At 41.7% G+C, this 23677-nt stretch overlaps 1 protein-coding gene across 1 annotated transcript; it reads right to left on the bottom strand.

Annotated features, from left to right (window-relative positions):
* Positions 1-66: 66 nt before the first annotated feature.
* LOC139545659 (transmembrane channel-like protein 2-B) lies at positions 67-23495 on the bottom strand. Its single transcript, XM_071353649.1, has 20 exons — positions 23453-23495; positions 23131-23172; positions 22350-22791; positions 19320-19469; positions 15175-15265; positions 14839-14920; positions 14630-14736; positions 14371-14469; positions 13195-13337; positions 12692-12839; positions 11424-11618; positions 4525-4704; positions 3948-4106; positions 3636-3764; positions 1941-2008; positions 1593-1832; positions 1394-1519; positions 1038-1116; positions 751-880; positions 67-521 (listed from the first exon to the last, which is right to left on the bottom strand). The coding sequence occupies exons 1-20, from the start codon at positions 23493-23495 to the stop codon at positions 298-300; spliced, it is 2877 nt and encodes a 958-aa protein (XP_071209750.1). The 3' UTR covers positions 67-297.
* Between the last annotated feature and the right edge of the window lie 182 nt (positions 23496-23677).

Here is a 23677-nt window from a genome sequence, read left to right as displayed (position 1 = left end):
TCACAGAATATCTGATCATGTTTGTTTATAAATGGGATTTAGGATGCTGTTATGTCATGATTGTGAGGGTGTTACAAATCAGGCTTTAGATCTTTGGCCAGATTCCTATTGTCATGTTCATTAGTATATGGAACGCAAACTTTTTGCAATGGAAAACAAGGGACTTTTCTTATTGGAGTTTCGGTCTGTTTTCTTACGTTTGGTACCTAATGAACACAACCCTGCTCTTCCCCTGCTTGTCTACAGCCTGATTTGTCAGGGTGGTATTGACATCCTAGCACCCTGGTTTTTACCAGTTTAGCGTCTAGAGGGAGGTGTGCCCCTCCCTCTGCCCCTCGCCGGCCCTGGGGGTGGTCCTCTGGCGTTTCCAGATGGCCCCCTAGGGCCTGGGGGATGGGTCACAGCTGCTTTGGGGTTTGGTGCATCCAACAAAACATCCATCTGAAGATTAACCCCCTTGCCATTGGCTGCTGCTCCTGGACGTTTTGCCACTTTGGGAGATTTGCTTCCCTTCTCGTGCACTTTCTCTGAAAAGGCGAAAAACAGAGTGGATGTGCATGTACACCTGTATACATGTAGCTCTGCTGAGGGGCGATATATGATACAATTCACTCAAAACAAACTGTTTCTTAAGTTATGTTAATTAAGTGGGTCCACAGTTTTTTGTGAACACCCAAAAAACATCCAGCCACTAGGTGGCACTGAGTGGAGACGGTAGATAGGTAGGTAGAGTAGGCTATATGAACTGACCTGGTGGGGGCTTCTCCTCCTCCGCAGCAGGGGGGAGCAGAGAGAGGTTGGGCAGGAGGTCTTCCAGGTCCTGCATCACCTGGTTGGTGTTCTCCTTGTTGTTCCTCCGGTTCTTCTCCTCATCTCTAGCCTAAACACAACGCAGATAATACTGTTGGTGTTTCTACAATCACCACATCAGCATTGTGTGCACGCATTGACCAACAAGTACTTAGTAGCATTACATTGTTTACAGTAAATCATTTAAGTCTTGAGAGACAGCAGTTTAGTTGATAATGCTCATTTACCATTTGCATCTTCTTCTTCAGTTCCAGGTTGGCATTTTGATAGTTTTTAGAGGTCGCATTCAGATAGTAGATGGCCAACCTGCCACAGGATCACAGAAAACTATTTAACCCGTTTTAAACATGGCATGTATTATGATGAGCGTGTGTATTTTACTACGACCATATGTGGGTTGCTGTAATGTGTGTGTGTGTGTGTGTGTGTGTGTGTGTGTGTGTGTGTGTGTGTGTGTGTGTGTGTGTGTGTGTGTGTGTGTGTGTGTGTGTGTGTGTGTGTGTGTGTGTGTGTGTGTGTGTGTGTGTGTGTGTGTGTGTGTGCGTGCGTGTGTGTGTGCGTGCGTGTGTGTGCGTGTGCATACACCATCAGCAGCACTGCTGGTAAGATCAGCCCAGGATTAGTTGCGTAGGTGAAGATATCCCCAATGAATGCTGGTAGGTCGTTCTCTATAGTCTCCATGACGACATTATACATTTGCTCCCTTCCGCTGGTAGACAAGAGATCAGCATTAGACGTGTGCCTAGTGTGTGTGTGTGTCTGTGCGTGTGTATGAGAGACACCTGAAGGGGCCACAGTCGAAGGAGGGCGGCAGGGTCATTATGGTGTAAACCACGGGCAGAAGGCTGAGGAAGAGCACCAGGAGGAGGAGGCCCATGTAGAAGTTGTTGGATTTAGAGGCCTTGAAGACCCTCTCATGAGGAACGTTACAGCTCATCACTGCCCAGCACTGGTAGTACATGGAGGTGAGGAGACGCAAGACGTTCAACCCTACCAAGCCAGGGGCGTAGAACGCACCCATCCTGAAACAAACACAAATATAGAAATGTAACTCTTATCGCAGATCAACACAACTTACAGGGTTTGTGGAAATGCGTTGATGGTTTATGTGGTGTCTCATATTTACTCACCAAATCATTCCTTGATTGAAGATTAATCCAAGCACGTTGCCGCTGATGTCAAACTCTCCATAGGACGGCTAGAATCACATACAGAAAATATTGCAAATCATGTTAAATAATGTAAATGTAATTCTATTCTCTCTCCCTCTTTCTCTCCCATAGTAATTAACTTAACAGGGCAGTGTCCTGTGTCACTACGTGAAGGATCACCTATCTTGCCGGATGTCACTGTGTGGTATCACTGTTCATTTTGTCAGCATTTTTTTGTTTTAGTCTTAGTCGTTTGACTAAAATACCTTTTAATCTTAGTCCCATTTTAGTCCTTACATGCTTTGTAGTTTTAGTTTATCAGTCGATTAAAACTCTGGACAATTTTAGTCTTGTTTAAGTAAAATTTTACTCTCATTTTCCCCCATTAAATAATTCATATTTACCTCTAATTTCCATCACGTGCATATAGCCTTGTCCAACTAGGCCTACTATGCCCTCATATAGCTGGCAACATTGCTGTTGTGGCAGATTTTAACCAATGCCAGCCATGATTTACTATAATGTATAGGCTACAAAGCCTTGGCTACAGGTTAAAACATTTAGGCCTACGGCTCTGATTTTCTCCCCATCATAACCTTGTGATAACAGCGATTCCCTTAAAATGGGGAATCTAAGCTTTCCAACGATGCCAGAATTATTACTGTACTCCTAATATTTAGCCAATAACATTAACATTTTCAATAGCCGACCACGAGAGCGGCAACACAGATTAACAAAAGCGCACATAGTAATTGAGCTTCTGATGTGATCAAAGCAAAAATAGCCTATATGAAAGTAAGAAAGAGTAAACATCATTTTTCTAGTTGAAGTTAGTTACAATCTGCATCCGTTCAAAGGCGAGATGAGTGACTGAAGTGACTGCCTGGTAGCTTTGTGCGTGGAGGAGGGCCAGGCAGTTCAGCTCATGCAGCCCGCGCAACTGAAAGACCAATGAGAGGATTGTATTATATTCTGCAAAGGCATGGTTATGATTGGACAAACAGATCAAACGGATCTTCATGTGCAAATGAATGTCCATTAGTCTCACATGGAAGTCTCGTCTCGTTACAATGTCATCAACTAAAATGAAAAGCAATTTGTAATAGTTATCTTTTTTTTCAGGGCATCTTGTCTCGTTATCGTCATTAGTTTTCATAAGGAAAAATAGGTTGTTGCTGAATATTTTCTGTCATAGTTAGTGTTGACGAAATGAACGCTGTGAGGTATCAATTTTACTTGGAACAAACACATAATGTAATCACACTTACAATAAGCAAAGAAAAACACTAGTATTGAGTATTTACCTATGCGGTGTATAACCTTGAAATAAGAATATAATTACACACAAATGAAGGGGTAACTGTGAAGAATGATGTATTGATATTGAGTAACTATACCTTGTTACCATACTATTACCATGTTATTACCACTTTATCCCATATTGTAATGTAAAAGGTGGCAGGTAGCCTAGCTGGATCAAATCCCCAAGCCAACTAGTTGAAAAATCTGTTAATATGCCCTTGAGCAAGGCATGTAACTCTAATTAAGTGTCTGCTAAATGACTAAAATGTAAAAAAATGTAATGCTACCAAAAACGATTACAATAAAATGGGAACACACACACACACAGCAGAATGTCAGTGTTCTGTTATGCTTTGATAGCCTAGCACGTACAAATCCAGCCTCCAGGTCCCAGCACCAGCAGTAGTTGAGGAAACGCACGATCATGGCTCGCAGGAAGTCACCAATCAGAATGGTCATATACGTCACCTGGATGTCAGAGACGGTGAGCTTCACAAACTCCTAGAGATACAGCACAGAAAAAAAACTAAACAGGAAACACCCGGCATGTCACAGACAGCCTCAGTCATATCACTGATGCACAATGAAGGGAACTTTATCCTGCTCAGGTCAGGTGGAGGAAAAACCAGGATAAAAAACACAGTGACGAAGGGAAAACGGAGGAAGAACGCATGGAAGCCTCACTATGCCAACGGCGGTCTCCCAGCACGGCCCTCTGATGACATCAGCAGGGTGGATGTCTGGAGGGGGGATGTCAGTAGTGTTGTGGTAGGAGCTATAGTTGGAATAGTACTCATTCAGTCCCCAGATAGTGGCATTCCTAATAGACTTCTCCTTTTCCAACTGTACACATGTTAACACACAAAGACAGGTTCAGGTGAGTAAGTCAAATAGACATGCATACAATATGTACTGAACACACCATCACACACACACAGTGGCAGTTCTAGCTTGTATGGCTAGAACCGCCTGCATAGCTCACAAACTAGAATCAGGGCGCCCACTCCGACAAGGTTAATTGACCCACAGTCCCACACGGTGACATGATATCATTGACGTGACGTGCAAATGAGGGCTAGAAAACCGATTGCGCAAATGTCACCATTCCTAATTTTTTTTGTGCGGGCGCCCTGTGCCGCCCCCGGCAAGATGCCGCCCTGGGTGGCATCTTGCCACACACACATACACATACACATATACAGGTGAATAAACACACACATATGCATTTGCAGGTACATGCCACTGACATACTGTCTGGTACCTTTGCGTTGACTTCGTCAAAAAGGGCGAACAGAAAGGTGTAGAGGTTTCCGAGGAACAGGGCAAAGATGCGGCCCAGCTGCCATTTGAGGGCGATACGAGGGTGGTACTCCTCCAGCTCAGCGATGGTCTCAAAGAGAGGGGGGCACACCAGCCCCAGCAGTGACATCACAAACTCCACCTGGAAGGCAAAACACAACCAATCATCGGGATGAAGGCTGGAAAAAAACTTTATTTGTAAAGAGATATTAGCATTCATTAGCATTTTAAGCTTTAAAATCATAAACATTTATAACATAGCCTATATCATTTAATTTATAAAGTATTTATAACATTTGTATAAGCATTTTAATGGCTTATTCATTAAAGGTATTCAGTGTAACCGAAGCGTGGTAACATTTTACAGGGTAAAACTTCATTTTAAGTGGTCCTTATTTCAGTGTAATTACATATGTAATTTGAAATGCATGGAAGCTTATTGAGCGCTATGGCAAAAACGGGGGGGTTTACATAAAACAACATTTTTAATTGTTAAATCATTTAATGGTACATTTGACCAGGATAGCAACAGTAGCTAATGAGGATGGGGCTTGACAATGGGTGAATGACTTCATTAACCACCAATCAAACATTTTTAACATATTAATAAACAGTTTTGGCTTAAATTGTGAGAGTCATTCAGTGCTTGCCAAATTGTGAGCCTAATGACCCTTCACCAATCCCCGCCCCAGAATTCTTTCTAGCAATCGCAGCGCTCCAATGGATAGCAACTGTTGTCAAGTTCAACACCTCAGACAAGCTCACGTTTCAAATGCATGAAAACCGGTGTGCACAATGGCAAAAACTGACTTTTCTTTCAAATAATTCTGTTTAAATGGCTAAATAATTTTACCTTTCACCAGGGGTACTTGTTACTGTGATTCCTGAAATGCAGAGCCTGCTGATGGAGTATTGTTTAATATGAAATTATACTTTTGTTATATTGTTTTCTAGCTCAGTTAGCTCTTAGTCTCATTAACCACCAAACATTGCTAATGCTAACTAGCTAGCCACTTAACATATATATTTTTTCTCAAAATGTATATTAGCTTGCTAAGTTACCCATGTTGTGAATACAACTCCCATCTACTGTTGACATCAGGATAAGATTTGAGAGCACTTATTCACTCCAAAAGTGGTTAGAAGCTTTGACTGCTTGCTGACAGTGAATTCATAGCCATTCAGTGGCTAGCCACACTACACACATAATATAACCAGGTTCCCGTGAAGCAGTTGTAATGACAGTGATTAGCAAGGGGTAGTCTGTGTTCATTGGAGACCTGTCATTCAGGGCAGGTGGGGCAGAGCCCCACATTTCTTTGCACAAAAAAAAAAAATGTGCTAAATGTTATTTTGGCATTAATTCATGTCACATATCAGTTTGCAAACAATGTAAAATAAAATATATGTCATTGAGTTAATAAAGCCGCATACAAACACGGTCTCTTTTTTGTTTTCTTGAGTAAGGCAGCTCCAAAATGCAGGTGTTTCAGCCTAGCTCAGTGCTTTCTATGGTGGTGGGGCAAGCCAGAAGAAAATATGGAGCGTTGCGCCGTGATTGGCTCAGTGTTCTTTCACTCATGGGGACACTACGTCACCGCCAAGTCTAAAGATAGAGTTCTAAAATGCTATCCCACTGGGTGCTGCCATAGAGTTACATTAGAGGTGCCCATCCAAGAAGGCTCAATGTCATTGGCAACAGATAAATTATGTCAAATCACGTTATATCTACAGTAGCTTTGATTTGACTGATCATGTCAGCATCATACTTTCAAAATCTTAGATAGCAGTCATTATCATGAATCAAGTCGACAATCTACTGGCAAATCCTTTTAATTCGTTGTCATATGAAGATAAATAATGAAGAGAAATTATAAATAAAACGTATTAGTGCTCATCGGCCATTGGACATAAACATTACACAATAAGTTGAGTGGTTTGGAAGGAATCAGTGGCTAACTGCAAGCACTGCAAAGCAATCATTAGCCTGATATACAGTGGAGTGGCTGTGTGGTCCCAAGTCTAAGATTAAGGGTCTCTTTTCCTAGTTTAAAATTATGCTGTCAATGAAGCAGGATTTGGAACTGCAAAATCTGACTTTAGTGAGTTCAAGACAACTGGGACCTCAGGAAAAACGAGCTACGACTGGGAAAATACGTTTTGAACTTTCACCCAACTCGGAATTGTAAATCAGGAACTCGGGCCTCTTTCTACAGCTACGACCTGAAGATCACTGACGTCATAATGATTCAACCTTTTTTTCTTCTTTGCGTTCTCAGTTGTCTTGAAAGCACAATAAATCCAGGGAGTGCCAGACTTTGATGACAAAGTTTGATGACAAAATTTGCCCACGAAGGACCGCCACGCCACCTTCCTGTTCAAGTGAGCACAGCACAACAAGATGAGTCCAAACATGTCTTGTATGCTGCTGCATAAATTATGTAATATGCCAGGTAAATATGTATACTGTAGCTAAGAAAGTAATACTAAGTGTATGTTGTGTGGTAAGCTGTTAGTAGCCCATGTGCCTCACCCTAATAATTTGGTCTGTTCTCACTTCATAATTTCGCCTACTGTTCTGACTTGGTGGTGCACATGTAGCCTACAACCTGTTTTTGAGGAATGTAATCATTGCATATTGTAAGAGCTTCCATTGTCTGCTTATATGCCCCCTTTATTTATCCTACATTTCTGACTTTGTGTACAGGTAGAACACTGTGAGAACAGCCCATGTTCTGAATACTTTCGCTGTACATTTAAACAGTGCTGAACAAATAGTTATATTGACTACGTCAGTCCTAGCTCGCTCATTAACGTCTTAATCGAAATTACGGTTTGCCTCTTATCCGATTGTTGTCCCCTTATGCCATAGTTTGTACATCTCAATTGTCAGTAGAAACCACATTTATTTAAGCAAGTCAGCCATATCAACTATGTTTTTTTTAAAGGCAGTAAATGATGCTGAATGAACTGTTTCACTGCCAGACAAGGCCCTGCTGATATCTAGGTGTAGCACTGGTATAGTGCAATTAATATATTATTTAATGTTGTGTTGTGTAGTGGCTTTGCTGGTATGCATCCCACATTTACAAGGGCACTGCGTTCATCCACCTCTGGCCTGCTCGCCTCCCTACCTCTGAGGAAGTACAGTTCCCGCTCAGCCCAGTCAAAACTGTTCGCTGCTCTGGCACCCCAATGGTGGAACAAACTCCCTCACGACGCCAGGTCAGCGGAGTCAATCACCACCTTCCGGAGACACCTGAAACCCCACCTCTTTAAGGAATACCTAGGATAGGATAAAGTAATCTTTCTAACCCCCCCCCCCCCCCTTAAAAGAGTTAGATGCACTATTGTAAAGTGGTTGTTCCACTGGATATCATAAGGTGAATGCACCAATTTGTAAGTCGCTCTGGATAAGAGCGTCTGCTAAATGACTTAAATGTAAATGTAAATTAAAAAATGTTTGCCCCACCAAGATTTACATGCTAAAATCACCACTGTCTGTGTTTCATTTGACTGTATTAAAAACACAGTTTGAGATAATTGTGAAGGGATTTCGCCAGCGGTTTGAGTGTTGAATTGGGCTTCCCGGGAAAATCTTGTCCGAGGTTGCAACAGTAACCAAGGGTGAGAGGCTTAGCCAAGTGTCAATTAAGCTTGGTTGAATAATGGTTTATGACAATTTTAAGTGTATTTATAAGACCAAAGCTTATTTCATCATGTAACCTTGCAATGGTTTCACGGTTGAAGAACATTCTAACTTTTGGACAGGATGCATTTGTGCACTTATTTATCCCAGGAATAAAGGCATAATGTCAAGATCTGTCCATCTGCACAATGAGTTCGAAATAACGACGACCTCGAACATGCACACAATTTGTGTTGTGACGCCATAGTAATAACAAAGAGCAAAGAACCTGAATCAATATCCAAACATAAGAGATTGGCACAAACTAAAAAAAGTGTTGTAAACGAGATAAAAAATCCCATACATGGGATTTCCATGTTTGCTTAGCTTTTTGGATACAGAAATTGTGCTGGACGATTTAGTATAGGTAATTAGCTAGGCTGGTTAGCTGGAAAACTAGCTACCTAAATTGTCCAGCAAAATACCAAGAACTAGCTAGCAAGCTAGCTAGCAAACGTTAGCTGCCATTTTTGGTAGGCCAACCAACTAGTCTAGATAGCTAGCTAGCTTAGTTAAAATCTACATAATAGACTAAAGTAGAAGCTCATATTCTCATAGGTCACTATATATGAAGGTAATATACTATGTATGTACACAATAATTACAAGTAAGTACCCCTCAAGATACACTTAATTTTAACTAGCTAAATCCTGTGTAACACCTAATAATCACATTGTCCTTAGGCAGATATTTGACCAAAAGCCAGAGAAAATGCAGAGCGCCAAATTCAAATAAATTACTATAAAAATCAAACTTTCATTAAATCACACATGAAAGATACCAAATTAAAGCTACACTGGTTGTGAATCCAGCCAACATGTCAGAATTCAAATAGGCTTTTCGGCGAAAGCAAATTATGCTATTATCTGAGGATAGCACCATAGTAAACAAAGAGAGAGAAGCATATTTCAACCCTGCAGGCGCGACACAAAACGCAGAAATAAAAATATAATTAATGCCTTACCTTTGACGAACTTCTGTTGTTGGCACTCCAAAAAGTCCAATAAATATCACAAATGGTCCTTTTGTTCGATTAATTCCGTCGATATATATCCAAAATGTCCATTTATTTGGAGCGTTTGATCCAGAAAAACACTGGTTCCAACTTGCTCAATGTGACTACAAAATATCTCAAAGGTTACCTGTAAACTTTGCCAAAACATTTCAAACTACTTTTGTAATACAACTTTAGGTATTTTTTTATGTAAATAATAGATCCAATTGAAGACGGGATAATCTGTGTTCAATACAGGATTAAAACTAACTGTAGCTAGCTTTCTGGTCATGAGCCTCTAACAAACAGTACACTTCACTTGACCCTTGTTCTGAACAGGGCTACTTCTTCATTACACAAAGGAAAAACCCTCAACCAATTTCTAAAGACTGTTGACATCCAGTGGAAGCAGTAGTAACTGCAAGAAGGTCCCTTAGAATTCTGGATTCCCAATGAAAACTCATTGAAAAGAGAGTGACCTCAAAAAGAAAAATCTGAATGGTTTGTTCTCGGGGTTTCGCCTGCTAAATAAGTTCTGTTATACTCACAGACATGATTCAAACAGTTTTAGAAACTTCAGAGTGTTTTCTATCCAAATCTAATAATAATATGCATATCTTATCTTCTGGGGATGAGTAGCTGGCAGTTGAATTTGGGTATGCTTTTCATCCAAACGTGAAAATGCTGCCCCCTATCCTAGAGAAGTTTTAACCTGGAGTACAATCATTGAGACGAGATTGGAGATGTTGGTTAGAGCTGCCCTGCCCTGTAAAAATCCCTCACAAAATGTGGGTTTGCTATTCAAAAGAAGCATTGCCTGATGTGAACCATGCCTCAAACAAAAGAGATCTCAGAAGACCCAAGATTAAGAATTGTTGACTTGCATAAAGCTGGAAAGGGTTACAAAAGTATCTCTAAAAGCCTTGATGTTCATCAGTCCACGGTAAGACAAACTGTCTATAAATGGAGAAAGTTCAACACTGTTGCTACTCTCCCTAGGAGTGGCTGTCCTGCAAAGATGACTACAAGAGCACAACGCAGAATGCTCAATGAGGTTAAGAAGAATCCTAGAGTGTCCGCTAAAGACTTACAGAAATCTCTAGAACATGCTAACATCTCTGTTGACAAGTATACGATACATAAAACGCTAAACAAGAATGGTGTTCATGGGAGGACACCACGGAAGAAACCACTGTTGTCCAAAAACATTGCTGCACGTCTGAAGTTTGCAAAAGTGCACCTGGATGTTCAACAGCGCTACTGGCAAAATATTCTGTGGACAGATGAAACTAAAGTTGAGTTATTAGGAAGGAACACACAACACTATGTGTGGAGAAAAAAAGGCACAGCACACCAACATCAAAACCTCAACCCAACTGTAATGTATCGTGAAGGGAGCATCATGGTTTGGAGCTGCTTTGCTGCCTCAAGCCCTGTACAGCTTGCCTTCATTGACGGAAAAATGAATTCCCAAGTTTATCAAGATATTTTGCAGGAGAATGTTAGGCTATCTGTCCGCCAATTGAAGCTCAACAAAAGTTGGGTGATGCAACAGGACAACGACCCAAAACACAAGTAAATCAACAACCGAATGGCTTCAACAGAAGAAAATACACCTTCTGGAATGGCCCAGTTCTGACCTCAACCCGATTGAGATGCTGTGGCATGACCTCAAGAGAGCGGTTCACACCAGACATCCCAAGAATATTGCTGAACTGAAACAGTTTTGTAAAGAGCAATGGTCCAAAACTCCTCCTGACCGTTGTGCAGGTCTGATCCACAACTACAGAAAACATTTGGTTGAGGTTATTGCTGCCAAAGGAGGGTCAACCAGTTATTAAATCCAAGGGTTCACATACTTTTCCCACCCTGCAATGTGAATTTTTACACGGTGTGTTCAATAAAGACATGAAAATGTATAATTGTTTGTGTGTAATTCGTTTAAGCAGACTGTGTTTGTCTATTGTTGTGACTTAGATGAAGATCAGATCAAATGTTATGTCCAATTTAAGCAGAAGTCCAGGTAATTCCAAAGGGTTCACATACTTTCTCTTGCCACTGTATGTGATTTGTTAAGCCACATTTTGCCTATGAACTAATTTAGACTTGCCTAAACAAACAGGCTGAATACTTTATACTTTTGCAAAGCACTGTATCTGATCAAAACAACTGTACCTGCCTCATTCTTTTCAAACCAGGAAAGCTCATCCTGATCTAGGTTGGCAAACTCCTGAGACCTCTTGACCACAAAATAGATGAGGAAGCCGCTGCCCCCCAGGCTGCAGAGGATTAAAAAGTTGGCTAGAACCCGCAGGAACCTCCGCAAGTGGATGTTCTCATCCTTCTGGTTCTCCTGTTCGTCTACTATGGATTCCTACCAAGAACAGTCCGGTCAGTGAGAAACACAGAGAATATTTTGTTTGAAGATAGTAAGTGTGTAGGCTCATACATGTAGTACCTTTTTATGTGCATATGATTCTTGGGAGATTGAAGATAAGAGCAGGAGAACGGATATTTGCAGAACAATGTTATGGGGAGATTCCACGCCAGGACAGCCCAAAAATATTTTAGGTATCTCAGATTGTTCTGGCAATTTTCACATATAAACTTCAATGCAGGAAGATGTTTGACATCATTTTTACATTTGTATCAAGAGTCATCTTTCAGAAAATAATGAAAAAAGTGTCCTTTTCAGACCTATACATGCCTCCTGTAAGACCCTATGATCTATGATCCGTAAATGATACAGACAACTTCGTGGTGCCATTGTTCTCCTTATAGTGTGCTCTAACATATGGAGTATGTCTAGATTCTGAAATACAATTATTCACATTCATTTATTCAAAGTTGAAACTATTAATATTAATCTCAAAAGTAGCCTTTTTGATTTTGTTAATTTTAAGACATATTGTTTGGAACAATATACTCTACAAGTACATCACATTTCCAGAGTGGGCTCTCTGTTAATTTTGAAGTTATAATACATTTTATCATCACCACCAACACAGTGTATGGGAAAACGTATTCAAACGTATTCAAACGGTATTCAAACTAATCCTAAAGGAGGACTGTGATTGGTTAATTACATAAACGTCCATTTCTATGTATAAAATGGGTCATACATTTTTTTCTTTCAGAATGTTGACATACTCCATATGTTAGAGCACACTATAAGGAGTATAATGACACCAAGGTGTTGTCTGTGTCATGTACGGATCATAGGGTCTTACAGGAGGCATATATAGGTCTAAAAAGTGCATAAAATGCCCACTTTCATCATGATTCCCCCTCCTCCCAATTAAGTTTCTATGTGAGAATTATAACAATGTGAGATAGACAAAATATGTCCAGGCTGTCCTGGTATGGAATCGTCATAAACAACAGCGTCAAGATAGAAGAAGGTAGGCCTACTAGCTATGGATAAGAATCAGCTTCTGCTGTGTTTACCTTAAAGCTGGTGGTGATGGAGGCATACTTGTTGTCGGCTGTCTCTGGATTGCCAATGAGGTAATCCCAGCTGGTGAACATCTTAAATGCGAAGGTGAACTGTCCGTCATCCCCTCCGTCTCCTCCCTCGTCCGAGTTACGGGCCATCCTGAGGAACACAGAAGATGGATGTGACATACACTGTACTGGGAGGGGGGGGGGCTTGGTTTTAGAGATGTCGGCAAGTAACTGGAGGGTTGCTATTCGAATCCAAGTGCTGACTGGAAAAATGCGGAGGGAGTGAGCTGGCAATGGAAGGGTTGCTAGCATCAATATTTTAGATACGGGGTGTGAATGTGGATTAGTATTTACTGTGTGTGTGTGTGTGTGTGTGTGTGTGTGTGTGTGTGTGTGTGTGTGTGTGTGTGTGTGTGTGTGTGTGTGTGTGTGTGTGTGTGTGTGTGTGTGTGTGTGTGTGTGTGTGTGTGTGTGTGTGTGTGTGTGTGTGTTTGTGTTTTACCCACGTTCTAATGACCACCATCAGGCTGTAGCCGAAGATGCCTACACCAACTAGTAGGTAGGAGAGAGGCAGTCTGAACTGGAGGACTCCGATGGTGCGCTCGGCATTATAGAAACCATAGAAGAGAATAGAGTACTTGCAGTAACCCTGTTGAAATTAACAAAAATAATCATGGATGTATGAAAGCAATCCATCTCAAAGAAAGCTGATGTAGATGCAAAATGATAGTGACAGGTTCTTATGCCTTGGGCCAGCCCTGCCGAACACATTACACACCAGCAAACCAAGTTCATAGGCATACGACAAACCCAATCAAAGAATGGCAGGATCAGATGGCGATACAGTGGTCTATGTATAGTTAGCAGGACCCCGCTATTGTGTGGTGGATATGACTGGATTCCTTTCATCAACTGCAGAGCATAACAATGTGTTTAATATTCTAATCAGCAATACCTCTGTCATTACCAGCCGACAGAGATCTGAAATACAGGGAGAACACAAGCAACCAAACTGCCTGCAAAACCATCCCACTGAATAACTTATCAAGGGTCCATCAGAAAATAGTAAAATACAGAGTTGCGTTCATTTGGACAACTTCCTCGACTTACTTTTCGTTGCTGCCTGTTGTCAGTCGATGTTACTGGCACTGAGATAAGATAGCAATACCCAGGCCCAAACAGCCTTAATTAACATTAAGACTGGGCAGGGTCTTGGCAGTTAACCTGACATGTTCCATTGTATCTCAGTTAGTATAACATGGTGCTTGTTACGCCAGGGTAGTGGGTTTGATTCCCAGGACCACCACTATGTAAAATGTATGCCGCATGACTGTAAGTTGCTTTAGATAATAGTGTCTGCTAAATGGCATATATTCTTACTGAAAATGTGTAACACTTAACTTAAAGCCTGCAAGTACAATGCTTTATCATGCAGTTATTCATGAACATGTATGACACCTTATGTCTTAAAATCACATTTGTACCTGTATTTTAAAAGTACTGTATGACATCACAATGTATGTATGTTTTTTCATAGCTATAATCATGTCACGTAAACCTGAACCAGTCATATCCAGTAGTTTAAGTCTAAACAAGGTTTCTAAATGTGACATCACAAGGCAATTGCTTGGAAGGAAGTGTGTCACTCCAAAGGAAGCAGTAAGTCACTCCAAGATCCTCACACCAAAATCAAGGAGGACAGAGATGTCCATGGCTCTGTCCTGCTCTGCTCTGGGAACAGTTTTTCTGGGAATAGACCCATACGGAAGACCCATCATCACCTCCGGACAGTAGGAAAAGAGAAACAAAAAGAGAGGGAAGTGGGGATTGGGAGAATGAGACAGTGAGTCCTCCTTCGATATCTCTCCATATACTGACCAAATGTACTACAACAGTATTGCAAAACAATGGACTCTGCGCTTAAGGTAAAAAGCTGCTCACCTCTGGGAGAACCACAAGACCAAACATGAACGCAAACAGGACCAGGTTTAGACCGTACATCCACCGCAAGAAGATGAAGTAGGAAGCCACAGATGACCCAAAGTGACCTGAGGGTTAGAGGTCAAACTCCAAAAGTTACATGATGAATAGATAAAACTACACGACATGAACAAGATAGTAACTGAAATAGGTTTAATAACAGTACCCACTCTCAACCTCTTTTATCTTTCTTTCCCACGGAATACAGGCTGTTTTGAAATTGTCAAAGTCACGGTTGAACTTGATCATTTTCTGAGGAAAATAAAAGGTTATGAGAGAATCTTTGAAAAGATAAGTTTATCACAAAAGTATAGTTCCTGACTGACATATCAGGTTGTAACTGATGAGGGCAACAAACATTCTGCTAATTATATTATGGTCATGTCAAATCATGAAGCTAATGATGAACTTATGATTAAAAGTTGTATTGTATGCACGTTATAACTTAAGTGTTAAAGTATATAAATGCATAATTGCGTGAAGTATGTGTGGCTGAGAAAAGTTACCTTAGCCATCATGACTTTGTAGGCATAGAGCTTCCTCCCTTTGCCCTTTCCCAGAGCCCCCTCAAACTTCTCCACAAACGCCTGGCATTCTCTACAATTCCAACCCATAAAAAAGGATGACCCGTCAACCAACAAAAAAATATATCAATCACTGGCTTGAAGAACCGCCAACCAATGAATCGACTTTTCAAATTTATAACGGGTGAATTTTATTTACCTTTATTTAACTAGGCAAGTCAGTTAAGAACAAATTCTTATTTTCAATGTTTTCAACTGTTCCTAGGAACAGTGGGTTAACTGCCTGGTTCAGGGGCAGAATGACAGATTTTTACCTTGTCAGCTCAGGGATTCAATCTTGCAACCTTTCGGTTACTAGTCCAATGCTCTAACCACTAGGCTACCTGCCGACCCAATCATGAATTAGTCATGATTAAATTAAGTAGATGAGAAAACAACCAATCCATCAATCAAGACTGTAAATTACTAGTCAGGGAAATTTGGAGGCCATGTGATGAAAGATTATCAACCTGGAAAGACCAGTGATGAGAGGGGACTGGCAAGCTACAGGCAGCTACAACTGCATGCATATTAGACAGTGTTGAGCTCATGAAAAAGTCAAGGCGTCTCATCTGTCTTAATTCTGTACAGTGCTTGTGTCCTGAACTGTAAGTGACTGTCAGCTCACAACCCTGGCTGGAATACAGTGTTTTTTCAACACAGGTCCCAGAGGGCACAAGTCCAGCAGGCCTTGTTATTTTTTTTTAAATGTAACCCAACACTGTTAGAAACAAAACAAGTTCTAAAAGAGTTTTATGTTAAGTTAAAAGGATCTACCTGGAACCATAAAAGGGATCTTCTACTGGGACAAACTGAATAACTTTAAATGGTTCTGGGTAGAACCCTTTTAAGAGTGAATGATAGGTTAATACTGGTCAGTGGAGATACACTCACGTTGGAGATACAAATGAGAAACTGTCTAAAAAAACAACAATTCAAAGAACATCAATCAGCAAAGCCAATTCACGAAACTCCTAAATAGTTCAAAAGGTGATGGACAATCTGACTACTTTGTGGTTCCACAAAGTAGTTTAAAGGATTTCACACACACTCAAAAAATAGGAAAATGTATCAGGCAATGTAGCATCAGACACAATTATGCTTTAATTCAATTAAACAAAAACATATATATCAAAAATAAGATGATAAATAACACACAGGTTGAATCAATGTTGTTTCCACGTCATTTCAATAAAATTAAGTTGAAACAACGTGAAATAATGGTGCTAGTGATAATGGCGCCGGAGGAGATGGCTGCCATTTTACGATCCCCTAACCAGTTGTGCTACTGTGTGTGTTTTTTTGCGTTATTTGTAACTTATTTTGTAGATAATGTTTCTGCCACCATCTCTTATGATAGAAAGGAGCTTCTAGATATCAGGACAGCGATTACTCACCCCATACTGGAAGAATATATTTTTTTCCTTAACGAGTCTGATGCAAAAGATTTACTCCAGACACGTGACAAGGCCCTCATCCCCGTCATTCGCAGGAGAAAGAGACGGAGATATCGGGGACGTAGGTCTGGGTGCCTTGTAAGGATCTGACGACGAGTGGGTAATCTGCCTTTACCATCTATCCTATTAGCCAACGTACAGTCATTGGATAATAAAATAGACGAGCTACGAGCACGTATATCCTACCAACGGGACATTAAAAACTGTAATATCTTATGCTTCACCGAATCATGGCTGAACGACGACATAAATAACATACAGTTGGCAGCTTTAAAGCATTTTCGGCAGGATAGAACAAGACAAGGGGTGGCAGTCTATGTATATTTGTAGACAACAGTTGGTGCACGAAATCTAAGGAAGTCTCGAGGTTTTGCTCGCCTGAGGAAGAGTATCTCAAGATAAGCTGTAGACCACACTATTTACCAAGAGAGTTTTCATCTATATTCTTATTAGCTGTCTATTTACCACCACAAACCTATGCTGACACGAAGACAACACTCAATGAGCTGTATGTGGCCATAAGCAAACAGGAAAACGTTCATCCAGAGGCGGCTCTCCTAGTGGCCGGGGACTTTAATCCAGGGAAATTTACATCCGTTTTACCTAATTTCTACCAGCATGTTAAATGCGCAACCAAAGGGGGGAAAAAAACTCTAGACCACCTTTACTCCACACGCAGAGACGCAAACAAAGCTCTCCCTCACCCGACATTTGGCAAATCTGACCATAATTCTTTCCTCCTGATTCCTGCTTACAAGCAAAAACTAAAGCACCAGTGAGTGGTCAATAAAAAAGTGGTCAAATGAAGCAGATGCTAAGCTACAGGACTGTTTTGCTAACACAGACTGGAATATGTTCCGCGATTCTTCCGATGGAATTGAGGAGTACACCACATCAGTCACTGGCCTCATCAATAAGTGCTTTGATGACGTCGTCCCCACAGTGACTGTACGTACATATACCAACTAGAAGCCATGGATTACAGGCAACATCCGCACTGAGCTAAAGGGTAGAGCTGCCGCTTTCAAGGAGCGGGACTCTAATCCGGAAGCTTATAAGAAATCCTGCTATGCCCTCCGACGAACCATCAAACAGGCAAAGTGTCAATACAGTACTAAGATTGAATCGTACCACACTGGCTCCAACGCTCGTCGGATGTGGTAGAGCTTGCAAACTATTACAGGCTACAAAGGGAAGCACAGCCGCAAGCTGCCCAGTGACACGAGCCTACCAGATGAGCTAAATTACTTCTATGCTCGCGTCGAGGGAAGCAATACTGAAACATGCATAAGAGCATCAGCTGTTCCGTACGACTGTGTGATCACGCTCTCTGTAGCCGATGTGAGTAAGTCCTTTAAACAGGTCAACACTCAGAAGGCCGCAGGGCCAGACGGTTTTACCGGGACGTGTACTTCGAGCATGCGCTGACCAACTGGCAAGTGTCTTCACTGACATTTTCAACCTGTCCCTGACTAAGTCTGTAATACCAACATGTTTCAAGCAGACCACCATAGTCCCTGTGCCCAAGAACACTAAGGTCACCTGCCTAAATGACTACCGACCTGTAGCACTCACGTCTGTAGCCATGAAGTGCTTTGAAAGGCTGGTCATGGCTCACATCAACACCATTATCCCAGAAATTCTAGACTCACTCCAATTTGCATACCGCACCAACAGATCCACAGGTGATGCAATTGTTATTGCACTCCACACTGCCCTTTCCCACCTGGACAAAAGGAACACCTATGCGAGAATGCTATTCATTGACTACAGCTCAGTGTTCAACACCATAGTGCCCTCGAAGCTCATCACTAAGCTAAGGACCTTGGGACTAAACACCTACATCTGAAACTGGATCCTGGACTTCCTGAAAGGCCGCCCCAGGTGGTAAGGGTAGGTAACAACACATCTGCCATGCTGATCCTCAACACGGGGGCCCCTCAGGGGTGTGTGCTCAGACCAAGACAGTTGTGAAGAGGGCACGACAAAGCCTATTCCCCCTCAGGAAACTGAAAAGATTTGGCATGGGTACTGAGATCCTCAAAAGGTTCTACAGCTGCACCATCAAGAGTATCCTGACTGGTTGTATCACTGCCTGGTATGGCAACTGCTCGGCCTCTGACTGCAAGGCACTACAGAGGGTATTGCATCCGCCCCAGAACATTACTGGGGCCAAGCTTCCTGCCATCCAGGACCTCTATACCAGGCAGTGTCAGAGAAAGGCCCTGAAATTTGTCAAAGACTCCAGCCACCCTAGTCACAGACTGTTCTCTCTGCTAACACACGGCAAGCGGTACCGGAGTGCCAAGTCTAGGTCCAAAAGACTTCTTAACACTTATTTTCCTTAAAACTGCATTGTTGATTTAGGGCTTGTAAATAAGCATTTCACTTTAAGGTCTACAACTGTTGTATTTGGCACATGTGACAAATACAATTGGATTTGTTTTGATTTGATTTGAATTGACATGTGTGCCAAGTGACGGTATAAACCTTCAGGAATGTGTAAAGTATTATAGGAAAGAGAAAAACAGCACAGCAAGAGCAAGTCCCTATGAGTCATGAAGGCAATCAGCCAATGGGAAATCGGCAGAGGAATGCACATGTCATGTGAAATGCGTCCATTTTGTTTACTTGAGGAGTTTGAGTCTCCTCTTCATGCGCCACGGTTTGTTCCTGAGAGTGGCTATCAGCTTCTTCTTCTCCTCCACCTCCTCCTTCAGAGAAGCCATCTCCCCCTCCGACAGAGAATCCTCGTCCCCTGACTCGCCCGAAGAAGAAGAGCTGTCAGAAGAAAGAGCTGTCACCAAGTGCCAGGGGTCAAGTCAGGGTCAATCATGTGTCAACCAGAGTAGAGTTCTAGTTGAGGTGGCCAGTGGCTTTACACAGTGCCGCATTATCATGGTACAAACTCAGAAGGACTTTGGACTTGTCACATAATGTTGAAAAGCATCTGGAAGACCAACAGAAAATAGAAAAAGAGAACAGAGTGAGAAATTAGGCGACAAGAGGGGGTATACAGTATGCAAGTATAACGACAGACATCCTAGAATTATCCAGTAAGCATGTCCATCCATTGAAACAACCAGACATTAAAGCTAGAATCATTAGTTGCTACATCTATTTTTGCACTTATAAATGAATGATGTTTACCCACTGATTCTTGAAGTATATAACTTATATACAGTGCATTCAGAAAGTATTCAGACCCCTTGACTTTTTCCAAATGTTGTTACGTTACAGCTTTATTCTACAATGTATTAAATCGTTTTTTTTCCCTCATCAATCTATATACAATAGCCCATAATAACAAAGCAAAAACAGGCTTTTAGAAATGTTTGCAAACGGAAAGATTACATTTACATAAGTATTCAGACCCTTACTCAAAACTTTGTTGAAACACTTTTGGCAGTGAATACAGAGTCTTCTTGGGTATGACGCTACAAGCTTAGCACACCTGTATTTGGGGAGTTTCTCCCATTCTTCTCTGCAGATCCTCTCAAGCTCTGTCAGGTTGGATACAGACGTCGCTGCACAGCTATTTTCAGGTCTCTCCAGAGATGTTCGATCAAGTTCAAGTCCGGGCTCTGGCTTGGCCACTCAAGGACATAGAGAGACTTGTCCCGAAGGAACTCCTGCATTGTCTTGGGTGTGTGCTTAGGGTCGTTGTCCTGTTGGAAGGTGAACCTTCGCCCCAGTCTGAGGTCCTGGGCGCTCTGGAGCAGGTTTTCATTAAGGATCTCTCTGTACTTTGCTCCATTCATCTTTCCCTCGATCCTGACAGTCTCCCATTCCCTGCCGCTGAAAAACATTCTCACAGCATGATGCTGCCACCACCATGTTTCACCAGGTTTCCTTCAGACTTGACTCTTGGCATTCAGGCCAAAGAGTTTAATCTTGGATTCATCAGATCAGAGAATCTTGTTTCTCATGGTCTGAGAGTCTTTAGGTGCCTTTTGGCAAACTCCAAGCGGGCTGTCATGTGCCTTTTGCTGAGGAGTAGCTTCCGTCTGGCCACGCTACCATGAAGGCCTGATTGGTGGAGTGCTGCAGAGATGGTTGTCCTTCTGGAAGGTTCTCTTATTGCCACAGAGGAACTCTGGAGCCCTACCAAGGCCCTTCTCCCTCGATTGCTCAGTTTGGCCAGGCGGCCAGCTCTAGGAAGAATCTTGGTGTCTCAAAACTTCTTCCATTTAAGAATGATGGAGGCCACTGTGTTTTTGGGAGCCTTCAATTATGCGGTACCCTTCCCCAGATCTGTGCCTCGACACAATCCTGTCTCGGAGCTCTACGGACAATTCGTTCGACCTCATGGCTTGGTTTTTTGCTCTGACATGTACTCTCAACTGTGGGACATTATACAGACAGGTGTGTGCCTTTCCAAATCATGTCCAATCAATTGAATTTACCACAGGTGGACTCTAATCAAGGTGTAGAAACATCTGAAGGATGGTCAATGGAAACAGGACGCACCTGAGCTCAATTTCGAGTCTCATAGCAAAGGGTCTGAGTACTTATGTAAATAAGGTATTTCTGCTTTATATTTTTTATACATTTGCAAACATTTCTAAAAACCTGTGTTCACTTTGTCGTTATGTGGTATTGTGTGTCGAGTGATGAAGATTTTTTTTTATTTAATAAATTTTAGAATAAGGCTGTAATGTAACAAAATGTGTAAAATACTTTCAGAATGCACTGTAAATGCCCCATGAGCTTAGGTCAACTGTCATACCCCATCAGAACACAACATATACGCTTGTTTTTACTCTTTTACAATGTACATTTTAACCAAACCTGTATTGCCTCAAAACATGGTCAAAACTATAATTGTGATATCATAGATGGTCAGTCTTGCATCTAAGAATTTTGGTTCTGACTAGAGGGTGTACAACTACAACCGGAAGTGACTTTTTCGTAGCAGGTTAGGAGAATTTACACAGCAGGTTAACGTGGCAGGTTAGGAGACTAGCGAAACAGAGGCGGGGTACCGCTTTGTTATTGTTTCAATTCAGGAATCTAGCTTAAACTCCAACCCCATTCTGACCATGTTATCCCTCAACGCAATGCTATGACCTAACACTACCCCATGTGTGAGCAAGCACAAATACCACTACAACCCAACTCTATTCTGGTAACAAATTCTGGTTGCCTGTCCCTTTCCAAAACTTTAGTTGTGACATTTTGATCATGTTGACACATTTTTAACCAAGGTTTCCATGGATGTCCCTAGGGATGTTCCCATCACATGGCTATAACGATTTCTACATAAAAGTTTAGTTAACACATTCTAGAAATGTAAAAAAACAAAACATCATTGGATAATTTTCCCAAATGTTGTTATAACCATTACAGCATGTCCTTCTACTAATGTTTATCAAATACTGTTTTCCGGGGACATTTAAAAAATACGTCAGGGACGTTGTCATGCTAACGTTAGCGGCAAACCATTGAGCTTGGGTCATTGCTTGGGTCATTGTCATAGTATTTTGGAACACTTTAGCGCAACCCCATAACCCAATTTCATAACTCAACTCCCTGAAGCAATAACTCAATACAATGAAGGGGCATATACCAACAGAGTCTGTCAGAGTCCTCCCTCATACATGAGGGTGCGTGGAGTGTGGTGATACGTGAGAGAGATGGCCCTCTCAAAGGATACTGCACCTGCTGTACTTTCCATTCTTCTTTTTCTTGTCTTTCCCGTTCCCTTTGTCCTTCCCTCCTTTGCCTTTGGCATCTCCCTTCTTTTCCTTGTTCTGCTCGTCTTTCTGCTTCTTGCTAGTCACTTTTCCGCCTTTCTTTTTCTTCCCTCGTTCCTCCTCCTCCTCCTCCTCCTCCTCCTCCTCCTCCTCACTCTCCTCCTTGACTGCCTTTTTCTTTCTGCCCGCAGCCTTTGTGCCCTTCCGCTTGACGCTTCTGTCGTCTTCCTCCTCCTCATCCTCGCTGTCCTGGGCACTGGCTTTCTTCTTACGAGCCCTCTTCCTCGGTGCCTCGTCCTGATCCTCCTCTTCCTCTTCGTCCTCAGTGGTGGCCGGTTTGCCGTTCCGTCCCCCGGCTCGTGGAGAGGCTTTGGCTTTCCTGTTTCTGTCCCTCCACCTGGCCTCATCTGATACACACACACTCACACAAATATTAACAGAGAGACAAAGGCTTCATAGATCCATAGATTGCATTCAAACCTGAACAATTAAACAAACATATAAATCAGGCAGGTTGGTAGCCTCCCACTTCCTTTTTTATGTTTGTTCCATAATGTTGACAACTAAATGTCATAATTTTGACGAGGTGTGTTTCCCCTTTGGAATGTCATATTTTTCAAAATAATATATTTTTAAATATCAACAATCAATCGAAGTGAGCTTGACTGTACATACACCCACTTGCAGGAAGTAAGCAAACTCACATAAACACACACATCAAACACTTTCTCCATCATATGACTTACCCTCACTCCCACTGTCTAACTCTCCATCGATTTCAATTCCCACTATAAAATACAAAAACGTTGTGATGCAACACCACAGTCACTCAGAATATCCACAAATATTGTATTTTGTCTTTGAACCAACAGAAATACCATAATCTTACTGTTCCTTTACGGTTTAACAGTATGGATTCTGTTACATGTTATAGAACATCTAGTAGTACATCTATGTACTACTTCCATATTTACCACGAACACCTCAAAGAAACTGAAGAACTGAATATTCTTCAGTATTCAAGAGAAATCCAAAATAGGAAAAAGGAACAGAATAAATCCAACTCACCATCTTCCATTATAATTGCAATGTCATTTTTCTTCTGAGGCATTTTGCCTGAGTGTTGTCCTCTTACTATCTTCTTTGGGTCAGCCTGCTCTCTCCTTCTCAGGCCATGGAGACCTCAGCTAAGCAGATAGCCATCACACCTGTGCAGGCACTCACATACTCCGACAGTTACACCTGTGTTTGGGCTACTTGACTGGCTGTTTCCCTGACAACCACCAATGATAT

Source organism: Salvelinus alpinus, chromosome 19, assembly GCF_045679555.1.
Source record: "Salvelinus alpinus chromosome 19, SLU_Salpinus.1, whole genome shotgun sequence".
NCBI classification, from domain to species: Eukaryota; Metazoa; Chordata; class Actinopteri; order Salmoniformes; family Salmonidae; genus Salvelinus; species Salvelinus alpinus.
The sequence above is the reverse complement of the archived record's forward strand: the minus strand, read 5'-3'. Positions and strand labels throughout refer to the sequence as shown.

Bases quoted from the DNA above. Each gene is read 5' to 3' on its own strand.
- LOC139545659 (XM_071353649.1), bottom strand. From the start codon at position 23,495: ATGCCTCAGAAGAAAAATGACATTGCAATTATAATGGAAGATG. The intron at 3,765-3,947 runs GTGAGGCTTCCA...CTGTATCTCTAG, and splicing joins GGGAGACCGCCGTTGGCATA to GAGTTTGTGAAGCTCACCGT. The intron at 1,117-1,393 runs GTATGCACACGC...ATCCTGTGGCAG, and splicing joins CCAGCAGTGCTGCTGATGGT to GTTGGCCATCTACTATCTGA.